The 18,967-nt window shown below is 37.3% G+C and overlaps 1 protein-coding gene across 4 annotated transcripts in view; it reads left to right on the top strand.

The window, feature by feature from the left end:
• Positions 1-18,967, top strand: part of LOC129245284 (protein CBFA2T3) — a 191,750-nt gene that overhangs the window by 58,074 nt on the left and 114,709 nt on the right. Inside the window, exons 1-2 of one of the 4 annotated variants that reach the window (XM_054883362.1) lie at positions 16,005-16,176; positions 16,560-18,176. In XM_054883362.1, the coding sequence (XP_054739337.1) occupies positions 18,174-18,176 (3 nt within the window). In that variant the 5' untranslated portion in view covers positions 16,005-16,176; positions 16,560-18,173. Of the gene's footprint in view, positions 1-16,004; positions 16,177-16,242; positions 16,281-16,559; positions 18,177-18,967 lie in introns of those variants that run through there. The other 3 variants (XM_054883364.1, XM_054883366.1, XM_054883363.1) reach the window with 3 other exon arrangements.

Below are 18,967 nucleotides of genomic sequence, written 5' to 3' on the forward strand. Positions count from 1 at the left end.
GTTATGATTTTCAGATAATGCACAAGAATTCCTGCTGGCTCTCATTGTTGTGTAGTGTTCCGTTTGAAATCGTCTATGAATATAAATATATTGTTAAACTATAAACTTGGTTACGTAAAATATTTGGAGAAAAGCTTTCTGAGAAAAACCATCTAGAAATAGGATTTTCACCGCAATTTTCAATACTCTCTGTACCCATATGACTTTTATTGTACGGTGCCTTAGTCTACAGCAAACAGGTTATGAAGCGGACTAAAATATATAATTGTGTAGATGTGGATCCCCCCTAACTTTTTGCCCCTCGTCTATTAAGATTAGCTTGCCCTTATTAATAAGTAAATTGGTTCCGAATGAACTCTTAGCTTTTATTGAATGTGCTCAAAATACATTAAAAATGATCTGTATTCGCATTTGGCGCTCCTAGAACCAAGTTATTTTACTGATGAGCTCTCGGCGTATGCTACAGGGTGGGCCATATAGCGTTTGCTCTTTGAACTACCTATTTTTTCAGAATGATAACACAAATGATATGTCAAATGTGTTCATAATTTACTTAAAGGTTTGAGATTTACGAAATGGGACGCTATACGCTCGAACAAAATTGGGAAATATTGAAGACCTATTTCCAAAGTGGTGAGTCTTCTTCTTCTTTTCTGATTTTCACATCGGTGGCTACGTCAATAAGCAAAATTGTCAGATTTGGGGCTCAGAAAATCCACACGTTACTGTAGAGAAGCAACGAGCCAATGTTTGGTGCGGTTTTTGGTCTGGCGGCATCATCGGGCCATTTTTTTTCGAAAATGAGCGAGGAGCCGCGGTTACAGTAAATGGCGAGCGTTACCGTGACATTCTCAACGAGTTTTTGTTTCCAAAAATTGAAGAGGATGACATGGACGACATTTGGTTTCAACAGGACGGTGCAACTTGTCACACTGCCAAAGTTCCACTCGAACTTTTGGCAACCGTTTTTGAAAACCGAATAATCAGCCGAAATTCCGATATCAATTGGCCGCCTCGGAGCTGTGATTTAACCCGTTGTACTATTTTTTGTGAGGAGCCGTTAAGGACAAATGCTATGCGACCCATCCAGAGACGATTGATGCTTTAAAACACAAAATCGAAGTTGCCTTTCAGGAAATTGGAGCCCAAACAATTGAAATTGTGCTTAAAAATTGGGTTGATCGAATGACCTACTGTAAAGCCAGTCGTGGCAGTCATTTGAACGATATTATTTTTCATTCATAAATGACAATGTTCAATCTTCAAAATAAAAAAAAATATTAATTTTGTTTTATAGCCGATTCAAAAAGCAAATTTTACATGGCCCACCCGTTATAAGCTTGATTTCTAAAGCTAGAGGTGACTTTCTAAAGCTTAAGCAGAGAGCCTTTACTAATGCTACATCAGCAACTTATACTGTTTACAATTTAAATGTTGTTGAATTTATCGGTGTGTGTCCTATTTGTTCAAATAATCGTGTAAAGTGTTTTGGTGAGAAAGTTTTTGAACTGCCACTGGTGTTAAATATATTAAGTTATAAACTACTTTCACAAATTCAGCACAATTTCATGGACTTCACATTACCATTGAATGACAATGACAATCACTACCATCTCATAAATATATACATATATTCGTACATACATGTGTATGTATCTTCAACATCAATTTGGTTTCCTTTGGTCCATCCCAAAAATGGAGAAGAATTCTCAATAATTTTTGTATCTTTTATGATACCCAATTAAAGTAGTTGATAACCAGGCCCTCTTTGCACACATATATCAACAATTTGAAAATCGCGATATTGTTATATTTAAGTAACCAATTAAGAACAACTGGTAAAATTTCACTTAACATTTAAAATGACAATGAAGAAACTTCTGCTATCGAACATACAAATAAATAAATAAATAAAGTTTCAGCACAACTGTGGGCCAACCTAGTGTTTGAATGAGGTGTTGATACCCAAATGTACATATATGTATATGCGAGCACAGAAAGACAAATAGAAGGGGCAGACGATAAGAGCAATTGGCAAATGCGCCACATATTCATGCGCACGCATTCAATCGCGAGCTAAACGTGCAGCATTTGGCTGCCGTACAAAAACATTGAATTGAACTGTGGAAAGTTGTTGGGGAACACCAAACGACCTGTTTGTAGCACAGTGTAAAAAAGTGTTGAGTTATTAGAAAAAAATGCAATGCTAAGGATTTTAACAAACATTTAAATTGATTTAAAACAAACAGCGAAAGCATAGGAAGAGGAAGAAAAAGGGCTTACCAGTATATGAAATGCAAAGGCCAGCAAAAAGCGAAAACAGCGGTTATCTGTAGGCAATCCCCTGTTCTAAAAAGCCTTAACTGTAAACATTTTCATGAATGAAATATTCATAATGCATCAATATATTATTACATTAATATTATTTATCGTTTTGCTCTTTTTTAGAGAAGACATGGAGGACTACAACTTAACTCTACCGTCGCTATATGTGCAAATCAAAACGATTGCGTAATCTCTAATTTTCTGTTCATTTGTTCATAAGGTTGCCGTTCGCACTTGGCGGTGTTATCAGTCGGTTTTGTCTTGGGATATAAATCCCACGGCATAAACCCTGCGCAGAAGTCAGTTTGTGTCGGAGTTAACGCGGAAACAGCGAGTTATTTGATCAAACCGCCTTATAAATGAAATTAAACACCCTGAAGCGCGTGAGATGCATTTTTTTTTCTGACCATAAGATTAGCCGCAGAAATTACAAGAATGACAAATAGCTATGGAGCAATCCTTGTAACGAACAGACGTATCCCATTAGAAGTAGACATACAAGTACTTGATGCCACTTTATCGACAAAAAGAGTGGTCAAGTGGCCACAAGAGCTGCCAAGGTAAGCGGCATGTTAAGTAAGCTCATGGCAAACCTTGGAGGTCCAACGCAGAACAAGCGAAAACTTTTAATGGACACGACGAACTCGATTCTCTTATACGGATGCGAAATATGGGCAGATTCGCTAAGGGTTCAATGCCGGCGGAAAATTCTCCAATCTGCGCAACGCACCTGTGCTCTCAGAGTGGCTTCGCCATACAGAACAGTATCTGAAGAAGCGGTGTTAGTTATCAGCGGAACCATCCCTATAGATATTCAAGCACAAGAGCGTAAACGGAGATGGGAGGCAAAAAACACAGGAATCCCAGTACCACGCTTCTCCGATATTACAGTTCAAACACTCACACTTTGGCAGGCAAGATGGAACTCTGAACGGTATGGTAGATGGACAGCGAGACTAATACCCGATCTAAAAAAGTGGGTAGAAAGAAAGCACGGTGAGTTTAACTATTACCTCACACAGTTTTTGTCCGGACATGGGTCCTTTCGCAAGTATTTGTGGCGAATGGGAAAAGTGAGCCAACTAAACTGCATATATGGAGATACTGAGTATGATGATGCGGAGAACACCTTCTTTAAATGCGAGAGGTGGAACGTAGGGAGAACAGGTCTGCAGCGAGCTATTGGTGTATTTACACCTGAAAAAACTATCGAGAAAATGATGATAGACGAAGAAAAATGGAATGTCGTCGCAAATTTTGTGGAGGATATTATCCGAAAAAAGAAGCGAGAAATGGAAAGCTAAGCATTCAGCATAGGTTTCTCAAAACAGGCGACCCTGGATGCAGGGTGAGTAAGTAAGTGTCCTTCTTAGGACGCCGTCTTGGCCCTCTACCTCGAAGCAATGCGGAAGCAGTCCCGGGGTGCAGGGAAAAATCCAAGAGAAGAGGAGGGATATTTTTAGTTGAATCACCACACACGTAGCAGCGACGGTTATTATATGGTGCGAAGGCATTTTTAACCCAAACTCACCGCCAAAAAAAAAATTCTACAGAAGTTCTTGTTGCCAAGCAAACGAAGTTTCCAGCCACTGTTAGGTATTGTGAGCAAGGATTTCGAGTGAATTATGCTGCATATATAAAGGTTCTAGAGACAATAGTCGCTTACATCCTTTATTGGATATTTGGCCGAGCTCCTGTGTGCGTCTGGATGTTTTTCCACAAATGGAAGGGACTAAAGCTTTATGTCCCCTCGGAATGGCAGATAGTTTTTGATGAGGAGCTTTTTTATGACAGAACTTCTCACTGAGGTTAAGAATTTGCCTAGCTTTGTGTCTGTCAATAAAACAATTCTTCTTTATCTTTGTCGAAATATTGAAATAAATACGATTGGCTTTATAGTGGATGCAACTAACCAAACATAAAGTCTAAAAAAGTCTAAAGTCTAAATTCTTCTCGAAGATTGACTCCGTGCTTACAGTCTATCTAATAGAAGCGTGACCCGAAAAATTAGAACTTGGAGTACCGTTATAAAAAAATATACGCCTATTTGTATTCCAAGCCCACATGAAGCAGTTTTTTACAATCAAATTTGTCAAATAGTTATGGCGAGCACGTTTTTATTAGACTGCTGTATATATATTAGGTTAGGTTGTGGTGGCAGTCGGTCCGTATGACCAACTCATTTAAACCTCACAGGTTCGTTGTGATACCACTGTGCGACACGGGAACCTTGTTTATTTACTTTCGTGAAACCATTTTGAGGCTCTTATGAAGCGCAGGATTGGTCTAATCCCCGCGCCAGATAGTTCTGTAAGAGAATTGAAAAAGTGTTTACCTAGACAACCTGCTCTGATTTTAGCTAAGGCTGGACAATTGCAAAGAAAGTGCTCTACTGTTTCTTCCTCCTCCTCATCTCTGCAGCTTCTACAATATTCATGGGAGAATACTCCTAGTCTCAAGGAATGCCTTCCAAATAGCCAGTGGCCGGTAACACAAGCCACGACCTTCGAGATATCTTCTCTTGAGAGGCTAAGCAATTCCTTTGTTCTTTTCTTGTTTATTTGCGGCCATAGTAGCCTGGCTGTTACGCATGTATCTTCTTCTTCCCATGACCTATTGGCCTCTTGGATAATGTTGTTTTTTACTACTAATTTACCAAAGGTATAGTATTCCAATGGTACTTTTATCACTGAGCAGTTGAAGAGCAGTACCTTTTCTGCCTAGCTCATCAGCTTTACAGTTTCCCTCAATATCTCTGTGTCCCGGAACCCAAATAAGGCTGACCTTGAATAGGACGCTAATATCATTTAGGGCTGCTCGGCATTCCTGTGCAACCTTTGAACTTAGTATAGCCGCATTCATTGATTTAATAGTCGCTTGGCTATCCGAGAATATGTTTATAGTCGTTTTTGTTACGGCATGCAAATTTAGGTATGTAGCCACTTCTTTTATAACTAGAACCTCTGCCTGATAGACGCTACAGTAGTCTGGTAGTCGAACGGATAGTTCCAGTCCTAATTCTTTCGAAAATACTCCATAGCCAATTTTATCGTCTAGCTTGGAGCCATCTGTATAAAAATTTAATTCCCCCCTTCTCCATGGCCTTGGTGTTTGCCACTCCCTTCTTGACGGTATACTTGTCTTGAAGAGCTTTTCGAAGGTAAGTCTAGAAGTAGAATAGTCTATTTCTTGTTTGTGACTGTTCAGAGTGTGCAAAATACAGGCGTGGCCAAACCGCCGTTCTTTCCATAGCGCCATACTTTTGAGTCTAAGCGCCGAAGCGGCGGCCACGTTTTTCCCTACGAGATTTAGTGCAGGCGAATTGATTAGCTCTTCTAGCGCTTTGTTTGGGGTAGTCCTTAAAGCACCAGAGATGCATAAAAGAGCTGTTCTTTGGACCTTACTCATGATTTTAGCGTAACTCGCCTTTAGAGTAGATGGCCACCATACAAGTATTCCATACATTAAGATTGGTCTAACTACCGAAGTATATAGCCAATGAGTAACGCGAGGTGTTAACCCCCATTTAATACCGACCGCTCTTTTGCAAGTATATAATACAACGTTGGCCATTTTTACTCTTTTTTTACTATATATATTATATTCCATTGTTTTTTTTTCAAATTTAATCAATGATTAGTCATTGTCTAGCTATTAAAACCTAAATTTTTAGACCAAGATCTCTTCATGTACAGATTTTGTAAGTTAATTCCAGCTGTGTTGGTGATATTTCCTATTGTACATAGGTAATGTAGGTCCCTCCATTTGTGTGTGTGTGTAACATCCCCAACATGCCATAAATAGGGTACAAGGGCCAATTATATATACAAGTATATGTATATGAAATCTTTGTCCAACTTTTTACTTCAGTTGATTAATCTGAAATATTAAGAGAACACATATTTTATGATTTTGATTTTGTTTTATTTAAGGTGTGTACTCAGCACGGTTCCTCTTCAGCTAGCATATGAGAATTGATTCTTCGAGTTTCTCTTCACTTTGCAACAATTTACTAAAAATACAAAATTGTTCAACTGCATTTGTTTCACGGATAAGTCTACTCTAAAAACTGCTATACCCTTACGAAATGCCTTTATTATTTTATTTTCGATGCCAATGTTATCATACAGACATGGCATTAAACCCTTTTTAGGCATAAGTAACATATATACATACATCTAACTTACCAACTGTTCCATTTGAAATGTGCCCACTGTGCGTGGCGTTTAAATTATGGGCGAAATGCCGTATTTGCTGCGCTTGCGATGTCGTAGCACGTGTGAGAATGTAAGGGTGTAAAGGGAATGTAAGACTCAAAAGATCGAGCATGAAAATGTGTCGATTCGGCAAATGAGGCGAAGGAGTTTTCCTAAGTGCGGTTGTAAAAGTGATGCATTAAGGTGTAGACATACAGTACGCAAAACTAACTTGGACAGCCCACGAAAATAGTAATTATATTCTATCAATTTAAGTGCTATCCAAATAAACGCTATCTTAATTTAAACCGTCTAACTGTATGATATGTATATATGTATTTTATGCTATATGAATTTGTGTGTATGTACCAGTATTTGCCTACGAGAATTGGGAATATGATTTCCATATTTTCAATTTTTCTGAGTGAAGTATGCAAATTAGCTGGTTTCCCCAATCGTTGAGTCTGCATTTTTCCCCATAAATCGCTCGAGCGTTTTGTTTGTTCAATGGTTTTAGTATTTTTTGCTTTTTTTATCATACGCTTTCGATTCGATTGGCTGATAGGAAACCCCCGAAAAATTCGAAAATTACAACATGCAGCGCAATAAGTGCGCATTCTGTGACTTGAGCACACGCATACACACGAACAAATTAACTGCCTTAGTTTGAATTTGCCACATTGACGCAGCCGCTTCACGAAATCACCTCATACAACAAATATTTCTAATGCACATATTTGTTCATATAAAAAATAATTCTCCAAAATGTCGCACAGTAACCAAAGTTTGTGGCACATGCCCCAATTTTGCCCAGCTCCACTTTCGCATAATTCAACTTTCCAAATGTTGTTGGTTGGGGTGTCCTTGTCGGCACGGCGCGTCAGCTTATCACAATTTGCCCGCCAACATTTCCCACGCAATTTCGTGCAATTCAGCAGACCTTGCACGAATAGCACGAACAACAACAGCAACTACAAATGCTGCAGCACTGACAACAGCAATAAAATCATGAAAAAACATTGCCTTTACTGGCAATGGCACTGGCTGTGACATTGGTGGTGGTGGTGGTGTTGGTAGTCGTGGCAGTGGGAATTGCCGTGATTTCAATTCATCTGCTGCTTCGTCTACTTTGGTATTTGCCGCATCAGCAGCAAATGTTGCTTCTGCACTCCTGCTATATACATACATATATTCTACTATAATTTGGTCACATCTTGTGGGACCAATTTACGGCCTTCAGCAGGTTGCCATACTAAAAAGATTTGGTAAATACATATTTACGAAAGTCTGTAATAATAATCGATATCGCTTATTGGTATGTTATCCCCAGTTGTTTCAAACAGCACTCATTAATATGTAATACGTGGCTGACCTTCATCACAGAGAAGTTTAGCTCGTTACAAATAGGCTAAACTAGTAAGAAACGGGTTACGGGGAACAATCCATAAAGACGACATGTGGACGACAAGGACACCATAACGTTATCGACGATTCGCTGTGTACATCTTTTTCGGAGCATTTTGGAGTATAGAGCAATTTCTTTGACCGCTGTCCGGTTTCCGCCACATTTATGCAGATGGTGAATCTTTAAGTCGCATGTATTGAGAATCGGTGAGGTATAATATATTTTTTTTACTCCCATCGACTGGTTAGATTCATAAAAGTCTGGGAACTTGCAGAGGAGTAGTGGATCCCTTGATCCTCGCTATCCGTTTAATCTTATATCTTGGCCTTAAGGGCAATGGGCAATAATGCCTGAGTGCTTGGAAAAGCCTCCGGCAAGGGGGATACTTCATTACTTTCCAAATTTTTTGAACAAATCACTTAAGATAGTTAAAAGCAAGTAATTATTGCTGTTTTTCCGAGAATGGGAATTCTTATAATATATTATACTTATACAAGTCTCATAAAATGTTGGCTAAAACTACTGATAAGGCCGAAATAAAGTAGAAGTGTACTTCAGATTTTGACTAAAATTTATAAGAAGCCAACTAATTTCTCGAAATAGAAAAATAAAATTCTTCTGAATGATAAAAACAATTCATACGAAAGACTATTTTGAGGCCTCGAACTTCTTCGGATTCTTCAAAGGTAACAAATCTTCAGTCATACACACATCATCTCCATTGGCTAGAGTTTAGTTGCTCTGTACAACGAATTTGTGATTTGCTTTGTAATGACGAAAGTTAAAGAAAGCATCTAGTGACCGATAGTTAAATCGTTAATAACTGGTTGTTCGGTTATGCATGTGAAAAAGCTTTAGAGATGCTCATAGACTGCATTACAGTCAGCCACCGATAGAGGTTCTTTTTGCAAAATGAGTCGGATAAAGTTTATTCTAGTTATGGTAAAACTATAAGTATATATATGCATGTATATATCTATAATTCTCACGTTTGGTTTATTTTTATTTTAGCAGAAGTCATCAAACTCATAAAGAAGTGTAAAAGTTGGCTGCTAAACTAATGACAATAAGAAAACGAGCAGAACGGATCATAAATTGTACCAGATCTCTATCAGGATCCCATGGTTATTGTTGATTTTGCGCGCAACATTTTTATTCTAATCAAGCAAGTTGAATAAATTATCGTTAAGATTTTATCACCGATCATGGCCGATTTTTTATTATTGAATTCAAAAATGCTCGTTGTATTGCAAATGCGAAAACATCCATAATTGGCAGGTTCTCAGTGCGATTTTTTTAAAACTCAAGTGCAACTCTTCTTAAGAAAGCTGAGGAGTAATTCTGGTGAAAATACCTCCGCCTATAAGGTCTATCGTTAGAGGACTAAGTTGATATTTCTTACTTGAATAATCATTCAGAATCCTTAAGAATTTAAGAATTTCCCTTCCACAAAAAAGTTTTGCCCAAAGAGGTCTATTGGTACTCACAGTATGTACATGAATACTAAAAATAATCTGGCAACTTCCGTTTACTTTCTGATGTTTTAAAAGTAGCCCACTACATGTTTTTGCGTCCAACCGACTGTGCCTTCGGTGTTGTGTCGCTTCCCATTTATTGTTGCACAATTGTTGTTCGTATGGCCAAATCTCACCTAATGGCGTTTTCCATCATTTGCCGGCTGATGCTGATGCTGACGCTGACTTTGAGTTTGTGCTTGTGCTTGCGCTGGTGATAAAGCTGTTGTTGTGGCACTCCAGCAGCTGTGCGCCAATTGTTGGTGTGGGGAGGGGCGGTAGCACAAAAGCGCGTTTGTGTGCAAACTTCGTTTTCTGTGTTGGCTGCCTTGTGTGCTATGGCGCGGCTGCTATTGGCATTTTGATGCTTTTGTTGTTGTTATCGTTGTTAGCACGGCTGGCACGGGCAGACTTAGGCATATACTCGTACATACATACTTATGTACATATGTATGTGCATGTGTGGGAGTTTTCTTTAATTTTTATTCTGATTGTGCCGCGAAGTTTTGTGCCGAACACAGCTTGCACCACCTTCTCATATTGAACCGGCATTGGCGCATTCTTTTTAAGATGACGTTAGTGTCAGGGAGCTTCAAAATTGGTGTACGAGTATGTATTTACATACACAAGTACTCTCAATTTTTTTTACTTTTTCTTATTATGAAAATCACAAAAATGTTTGTTAAGATTTCCAAATTAGTTATGATGTTTTCAATAAAATTGAGTGATTGCTGCAAATTCAATTGGTACGCCCATGACGTACAAATATACTCGCAAATGTGAGATACTTCTCCTTAATACACTACACATCTTCCATTGTGGCTGGCCAGCGTCATGATGAAGTTCGACATATTTGATAAATATCTGCGCTCTCTATCCATTTGAAAATTAACACCGATTTACATTTATTTACTTTGCGCTAATGTTGAGGCCATAATTTACTATATTTTCTAATTAAGAAGAAAAAGAATCCTAGAACAGAAAACACATATTTTTTTCGTATTTATAGTTTTCGAAAAAACGTTTTGTGCGTGTAACTTAAATACATTTTATAAACAGTGATATTCAGTGAACACCCTGCATAACGGATTTTCGGTTTAACGAAGTAGGTAAATTATCTCACTGATGTTTCTATATCAAGAACGCTACTGAACTGTTTTATTCGATATAACGAACGCAACGAAGGTTGTTCATGTTTTTTCTTAAACTTCGCTTTCTTTGCAAAAAACAAAGGTTTCGTTAAGCTAACGCTAAGAAAGTGTATGTATAGGGTGGGCCATGTAAAATTTGCTTTTTGAATCGGCTATAAAAAAAAACGAATCAATATTTTTTCAAATTTTTTTTTTATTTTGAAGATTGAACATTGTCATTTATGAATGAAAAATAATATCGTTCAAATGACTGCCACGACTGGCTTTACAGTAGGCCATTCGATCAACCCTATTTTTAAGCACATTTTCGATTGTTTGGGCTCCAATTTCATGAATGGCAACTTTGATTTCGTGTTTCAAAGCATCACTCGTCTCTGGATGGTTCGCATAGCATTTGTCCTTAACGGCTCCCCACGAAAACTAGTCCAACGGGCTTAAGTCACAGCTCCGAGGCGGCCAATTGATATCGGAATTTCGGTTGATAATTCGGTTTTCAAAAACGGTAGCCAAAAGTTCGAATGTACAATACCTTTGGCAGTGTGACAAATTGCACCGTCCTGTTGAAGCCAAATGTCGTCCATGTCATCCTCTTCAAATTTTGGAAACAACAAACCGCGGCTCCTCGCTCATTTTCGAAAAAAAATGGCCGGATGATGCCGCCAGTCCAAAAACCGCACCAAACAGTGACTCGTTGAGGATGCATTTGCTTCTCTACAGTAACGTGTGGATTTTCTGAGCCCCAAATCCGACAATTTTGCTTATTGACATAGCCACCGATGTGAAAATCAGAAAAGAAGAAGAAGACTCACCACTTTGGAAATAGGTTTTCAATATTTCCCAATTTTGTTCCAGCGTATAGCGCCCCATTTCGTAAATGTCAAGCCTTTAAGTAAATTATGAACACATTTGACATGTTATTTGTGTTACCATTCTCAAAAAAATAGGTGGTTCAAAAAGCAAACGCTATATGGCCCACCCTGTATGTAGTTTGTCAAAAGATTCAAGGAATTTTTTTGGTGTGGTCTGTTTTATTTCGTGTGAGGCAAATCGAAAGCGTTTGTCATTGCAAACTAAATTAGAGATTTTGGGCGATTCCACCAATTAAGGTTATAGCCGCGAAATAAGGAGTTCCCAGGACATCGATTCGCACTATAAAAAAATTTAATTTAAAATCGAGAAATACGTTAAAAATAAAAAACGCATCACATGAAGTAAACGGCGAAAGCGTCCTTGAATCGACTCTTGCAGCAGCAGTTTTCCTTGATGTAAAACCTTGCTGTTAGTTATATTAATAATTAATATATTAGTTTTGCAGTATTTAGTTGAGATCGTGGATATTTACGGAAGGAATTGTGCTGAGGGTTTTTCAGACTCCGATGAAAGCGAAAATGAAGATGATGAAGCACACATCTCGTATAAGCTACTCGAATAGGCCATACTGCAAATGAGGTTAAACATGATTGGCTACCTGAGCAATATCAAACAACGTTGAACTGTCAAAACTTTCAAACGCAAGAAATCGCAGTGCAGAAGGACTTGAAAATTGTTAAAAAAACAGACGCGCACGGCAGAATTTTTCGGTAAAAAATAAATAAAATGTTGTCGTTGAATTTAAGACAATAGGCTTCTTCGTTTCGCCGAGCTTTAGCACATGGTGAATAGATAAAACTACTGGTATAAATAAAATTATCTTGGTAGCGCTGGAAAAGAGCTGTCAAAAATTACATTTCTTTGCGAAAATAGTGAGTACCAGTTTTATGAGGTACAACAGCGCTCGCTTGCGGCGAATATTACGCCATAATTTTGTTGTTACTCTCACATGAAAAATTTTCGTCAAGTGAGCAGAGCCCTTAGATAGCGAGCGGAGAAGTGGCGAATCGAAAGCGCCTAATAAAGGGTGATTTTTTAGCTATTATCTTTTTAAACAGTTGGTTTAAATCGCTGACGCACGTTTCGTGTTTTGTTTCACTGTCAAACATCTTCAGTTTGGTCTATAATTTAACCATTAATCGTCTTACCAACGAACAACGCTTGCAAATCATTGAATTTTATTATAAAAATGCGTGTTCTGTTAAGAAAGTTTAAGATCCACTTTTTTATCGAAAAATTGTGTTCAGCGACAAAGCTCATTTTTGGATCAATGGGTACGTAAATAAGCAGAATTGTCGATTTTGGAGAGAAAATCAGCCAGAAGAATTGCAAGAGCTACCAATGTATACAGAAAAGGTCACAGTTTGGTGCGGTTTATGGGCTGGAGGTATCATTGGACCATACTTCTTCAAAGATGCTGCCAATCGTAACGTAACTGTGAATGGTGAGCGTTACCGTGAAATGATATCCAACTTTTTTTTGCCCAAAATGCAAGAGTTTGACTTGCTTGACATGTGGTTTCAGCGAGACGGTGCCACATGCCAAACAGCACGCGTAACAATGGACTTGTTGACAGGCGAGTTCGGTGAACATTTTATTTCACGTTCGGGACCTGTCAATTTGCCACCCAGATCGTGCGATATAACGCCTTTAGATTATTTTTGTGGGGCTATGTTAAAGCTCATGTCTATTCAGACAAGCCTGCTTCAATTAACGCATTGGAAGACAACATTAAAGCATTTATATGTGAGATACCGGTCGAAACATTGGAAAGATTATGCCAAAGTTGGACTAAGCGGATGGACCATTTGAAGCGCAGTCGCGGTCAACATTTGCATGAAATAATCTTCAAACATTAAACTATATGGATTAAACAGTTCATGCATTTTTCTGAATTTTACGTGTATTTTTTTGAAAAACTTTCTTATAGCTCTTAAAAAATCATCTTATATATACTTTTTTAAATGAATGCATTTAGTTATTTAATTGAAAGATGGTATTGTGGGTAAAAAAAATACTCGATTAAACGAATTTTTTTGATTTAACGAATTAGGCGCACTACATAAGATTCGTAATATTGAAGGTCCACTGTATCACATATATTCTGTAGTTAATTTGACCAGAAAGCCCCATTTTATACTTCGTGCATCACATTTCAATATTTGAATCCAAATGCAAAACATTTTTTCTTATACACAAGTATAATTTTTTCTGATAAGATATACTCCTGTTGATTTTATTGGTTATTTTTATACACAGACATGATTTTAAAAGCCATAGATGCAGCATAGAAAACTACCCATTTTTGCAAAATGTATTTATTGTATAAAATATGTGGGCTTAAGGGACCCGTACTTTGCCTGTAAGAACTTAAAAAATTGAGACATTTTATTTGTATTACGAGTAACATTGGATGTGTTAGTGTGACAAAGAGTTATATGGAACATATTTCAAAAAAAGAAAAAAATGTGCAAATTGTCTGAAAGGCAGAGAGAGTGTTAATGCAAAAAAAGAAACGATCCAACACTTTCAGAAATTTCAACATTTTGCCAATTAAAGACGTCCAATTGCCAGATAAACTGCAAATAGAGAAAAATTCTTGATTTTGTGGTAACCAACAACTTCGTCAGAAATAAAAGTCAGAGTGCAAAATGGTTTTGGCGCAATTGTTGCAAATACGATTATCAGACAGCGACTTTTAGAACGCAATCTACGGGGATGCAAAACTATGAAAAAAAGACAATGTCACGTGCCACAACAGCCAACAAGAAACAAGCGTTTAGAGTCCATCAGAAAATATATTTATTCATTAACATCTACATAATATTGATGAGTGATGAATAAAATTTCATCTTATGTGGAACTAATGGCAGAACTTATGTTTGACGTCTTCGTAACAAATTGCTCTATCCAAGACACTCCTCAAAGATGACCGGGTTATGGCATGGGTAAGATGGACGGTTCGGTTCTTCGAAATTTATTATTGGAACACCTTGTGCCATATCTGGGAAAATTTCCGCTGTATATTTATTCGCAAGAAGTTCCTAATAAGGCAACTTGCAAATACTTATTTAAAATGTGACAACTCGAGAATGGAGAATCAGTGGCTTAAATATCGGAATATGCCAGTTATCGAATGAGGTTTTTGAAACCCGAACTTAAATCCGATCGAAAATTATGGACAATTATGTATGTATAATAATAATTAAAAAAGAGTTGTGGCAGTAAAAGCAAGGGCTGTGCAACAAATGTGGATCGCTCTCGAACAGAAGTTTATAGAAGTCCTAATCTTTGTGATGTTAGTTAGGCGTGACTTCGTAACAGTGATATTCTTATATTTTTCGCTTTCATAAGAATTCATTACTCAAAGTTTTAAAACTCTTAATTCAATTACAGAAATCTTAAAAACTGTTTACAAACAAATATTTGCTAATATAAAAAATACATTCAAATAAACTGCTGCGCATATTTTCAAGTACATACATGTGTATATGTGTATGTATGTATGCCAGCGTATAATTTTTAATTAAAATATTTCCTCGTCATATCAATAATTTTTGCTGTGGCATCGTTCGCTTGCAGCAACATTTGGCCAGTGCACACAACTATGGCTAACCATTCATTCAAATGAAATTACATCGATAATACCAGATCAACTACACAACCACATATACGAGTACACTGTAGCTGCAATAGCAAATGCTTAAGCGAGCAGAAGCAAAAGCAAAAATACAAAATAAACAAAACAGCACCGGCTGCTCTTGAGTGTCCACCGATGGCTGACACTTATTTCTTTGCTTCATTTTTGTATTATTTTTTTTTTCGCCCAAGCAAATGCCAATTTCAGATGTGCCGCGCGGCAAGCAAAGGCATGAGCAAGTCAAAGAATGTAAGCGAAAGGTGCACAGCAGCTGGAAACCGGCAGGCGCCGAAGGCACTCAAGCGGCTGCCGCAAACAGTGTTCACTCATCAGCCGTGGAACAGCTGTTTTGCCAACAACATAAGACTATCCCTACTAGCGTTGGCAGCGCGCATGCGCCACAAAAAGCCTTCTCCCAACTGCTACGGAAGATAACAGATGGAAACAGCGACAGGAATCGAATGGGTAAATGCCCACATTTGTATTGAGTGAGAGGGAGCGAAATTTAGAGAGACATACAAGTACAACCAACTAGTCTCTGATCTCAACACGAAAGGACACAACCAGACAAAACGGCATTCTAGCCAAAACGAATTTTCAACTATAAACGAAAAGCCAAAGACGAAAACGACGTTGGACCGTGAACACGTGAAAGCGGATGAAAATTTTCAGCCAAACCAAGAAAAATATTATATTTTTTAGAGAAACATTTCTAAGAATCACTACGAGTATATTTACGTAGAGAAATAAAACAGACTGACGGCATTTACTTGTGCAGCAGTGGTTTTATTCGTTGTTTCTCCTGTTTCGCTATGCTGCATTGGGAGTGTGTTTTCATATTGTGTTTGCAAAGACAAAACGACGCAGCAGAAGCAATAGAAAAGCCGACGAGAATGTGGCGCTGGTGTTGCGGCTAGCTTTCGTTTCAGTTGAATTCAGTGCCATCGGAAAGTGCGTTGTTATTGGTTGTGTTCAACGGATGAAGCAAAAAAAAACGGCTCTGATTGTTTATTATAACATTCAGCTCTATTTAACTTTTTGCTAGGTTCTTAATGGAACTAGGCATTTAGAAATCGTGAGTTATATGTTGCAGAGTGCAAATTTGTGAGAAGCGAAAGGCAAGAAAGTTTGCGGCCTCAGTCTTTTGTGTTGGTGCTGCTTAAACGTATCCTTCAACGTGTGAGTTTATGAACCAGTGAAACACAGTTGACAATTTAAAATAGCTCGCATGTAAACAAAGCGGATATTTACGAAAACACTTGCTCGTTTGCTGGAAGAGCGTGATAACTAAAAAATTATAAATTCGAGGAAAACGGATTTAAAGTTTTCAATTTGCAATTTCTCCCTTAGTAAGAATAAGGGAAATCGTGTCAATAATATCGCAATTTGTTCAAACTGAGGAGCAGCTGGCGGTAATTTCTGCACACTTAATCACAAAACGAAAATTTTTTCCTCCAGCAAACGAGAGATATATGGAATTAAAACTAAAATTAATACTTTACGAAACCCTATAGACTAAACAGTAAGATGATGTAATGTAAGAACAATGAAAATTACGTTTGGGAACTATCACGACACATAACAGCACAGCTGTTTTTGAAATATTAAATTAATATTAAAAAAAAATCGTGCTTATAACAAATAAACTGGAAGGAAACACAAAAGCCAAAGTAAATATACATAAATATCTATTAAAAAACAATAATAAAATTAACCAGCCAAAAATTAAAAACCAAAAAAAAAAAACAAAAAAAAAAAACGTAAATAAAAAGTGAGTTGAAATTATTTTCTGATGAAATGTAAATGAATTTAACTAAGAGACGAGTTAAAACAGATGCCCTTTTGTGCGAAAATTAAGTAAAGGCAACAGCAACAAAAGATACCGCAGTCGCTAACCCAACAGCAAAAAATCTACTTAGGAAATTTGTAAAGCGCGGAACAATTTGAACAACAGCAATAATATTGAAGTGAGACTCGGAGTAATTGACATTAAGTTTACTAAAAGTTGAAGGGAGGTGTTGCTGACATAAACATTTGCACGTGGTTCGAGGTTGCTCGGTATATCGCGGGCATTCAAAATAAAAAAAAAAACTCTTACTCTTACACATACTCATAGAAAAGTAAGAAAAACAAAATAAAACAGCGACGTCAAGCAGCCACTGAACAGAATCTGCCCGCTCGTTGCTTTGCTCTCCCTTTCCACTTCATATGTTTCCATTCAATTTTGCGCTGTTGACGTGCTGTGAACGAACTAAAGAAGGATAGAAAGCAGCTGCAGCTGTTTCACTGTGTCATCCAACTGACTGCCCCACCAAACAAAACAAAAGTAGCAAATACACGTAGTAAATGAATGCATATGCATGAATGTATGTATGTATATTTGTTGGAGCAAGTGAATGTGTGTACAAAGGTGAAAAAAAGAGGAATAACAGCGTAGATATTTGTAAATGGAGCTGAAAATTGAATACTTTTGAAAATATATCCGCTGTTACAAAATATTGCAAAACAGACAGTGCGTTTATAGAAGGCAGGCCTAACGTTAAAAGTCTTCGGAGCCTCTCTCTCTCTTTCGCATTAGTGTTTCTAAAACAAATAACAGTTTTAGTGGCAACAAGAAAAACATCTAATTATGTAGTTGCAAACTTCGTTTCAGTCGCCGCGAATTATTGAACTAAAAATTTCTCAAAATATCGGTCAATGGGAGAATATTTTTTTCCGGCTATCAAATTCATATTCATTGCTTGAAGAGCACGAGCTAAATTGGATTGCATTTGGTGCGAGTGAATGGGATACAAATAAATAATTAAGGAGTGTGTACATATGTTTTTGGAGCACCACTTATCAATCAACGCCAACGCCGTTGACACCCGCCCCGATAACATTCACTGCGACACGTAATTGATCAAAAGGCGTACTCCACTCTATCACTTGAACTGCGAGAGTAGATGCATGTATGTATGCAGATGCTATATCCTGCCTTCGTTAGATGAGTTTGTCGAAATCTTGCACCCAGCACTTGTGAATTTATAGACATTTGAACTGGCGGCACTTTTATCATTGGCGCATTTGATTATGGTAAGTACTCATTTGTGGTTTAAAATTAAATTTCATAAAAGGTAGCTCTATAAATTTTCAAAATATATGGATTTATAGTTTTGAAAGAATTAAATATGCTTTACACTTTAAAATTACTTGGAAGGATTAATAAATCGTTGAAAGTTAAAAAAGGAACACGCTATTTGGCAATAAACGTTTTATTTCCGAACATAATCTTATTTTCGCTCGACACATTTCACCTAAAAAGGTCTTTGTTTTATTCACGACCTCTTCATTCGGCTCAAATCTAATGCGACTAAGCTATGGAGAAGATGCTTGGAAAGTATGCTGGACGAAGGAGGCTGTCGTAGCTTAATTTATGCAGTTTTGTTTTTCTCGAATTGCTTTATGCTTTTTATAAGATAATATAACTCTGCAGGTATGCGTCGGTGATCATTTTACACTTTACCATTTTCAAGATAGTCGATTTGAGTGATGCCGTTCCTCGGCCTCGATTTACCATTACGTGTGTACTCCAATTATGCGTATTTTAGCAATTTTCCCTCATTTTCAGTGGCGTATTGAACTATACCTGTATTTGTAATTAAGCAGGAAATACGCAAAATATATTGGACAAAGTGTGATTGAAATTTACATTGCTCTCATAAGAAATATATTATTCTATAATGCCAAATTGAAAAGTGAGCCTGAGTTGTCAATCACGCCTGAGATTCATCATGCAAAATTTGACAAAATATCAAACAAATTGCTGTTAAATTAATTTTTATTAAATATTTATTGAAGAAGTCAACTTTCAAACAAAGACAGTT

This window comes from Anastrepha obliqua, chromosome 4 (genome assembly GCF_027943255.1).
Source record: "Anastrepha obliqua isolate idAnaObli1 chromosome 4, idAnaObli1_1.0, whole genome shotgun sequence".
Taxonomy (NCBI): domain Eukaryota; kingdom Metazoa; phylum Arthropoda; class Insecta; order Diptera; family Tephritidae; genus Anastrepha; species Anastrepha obliqua.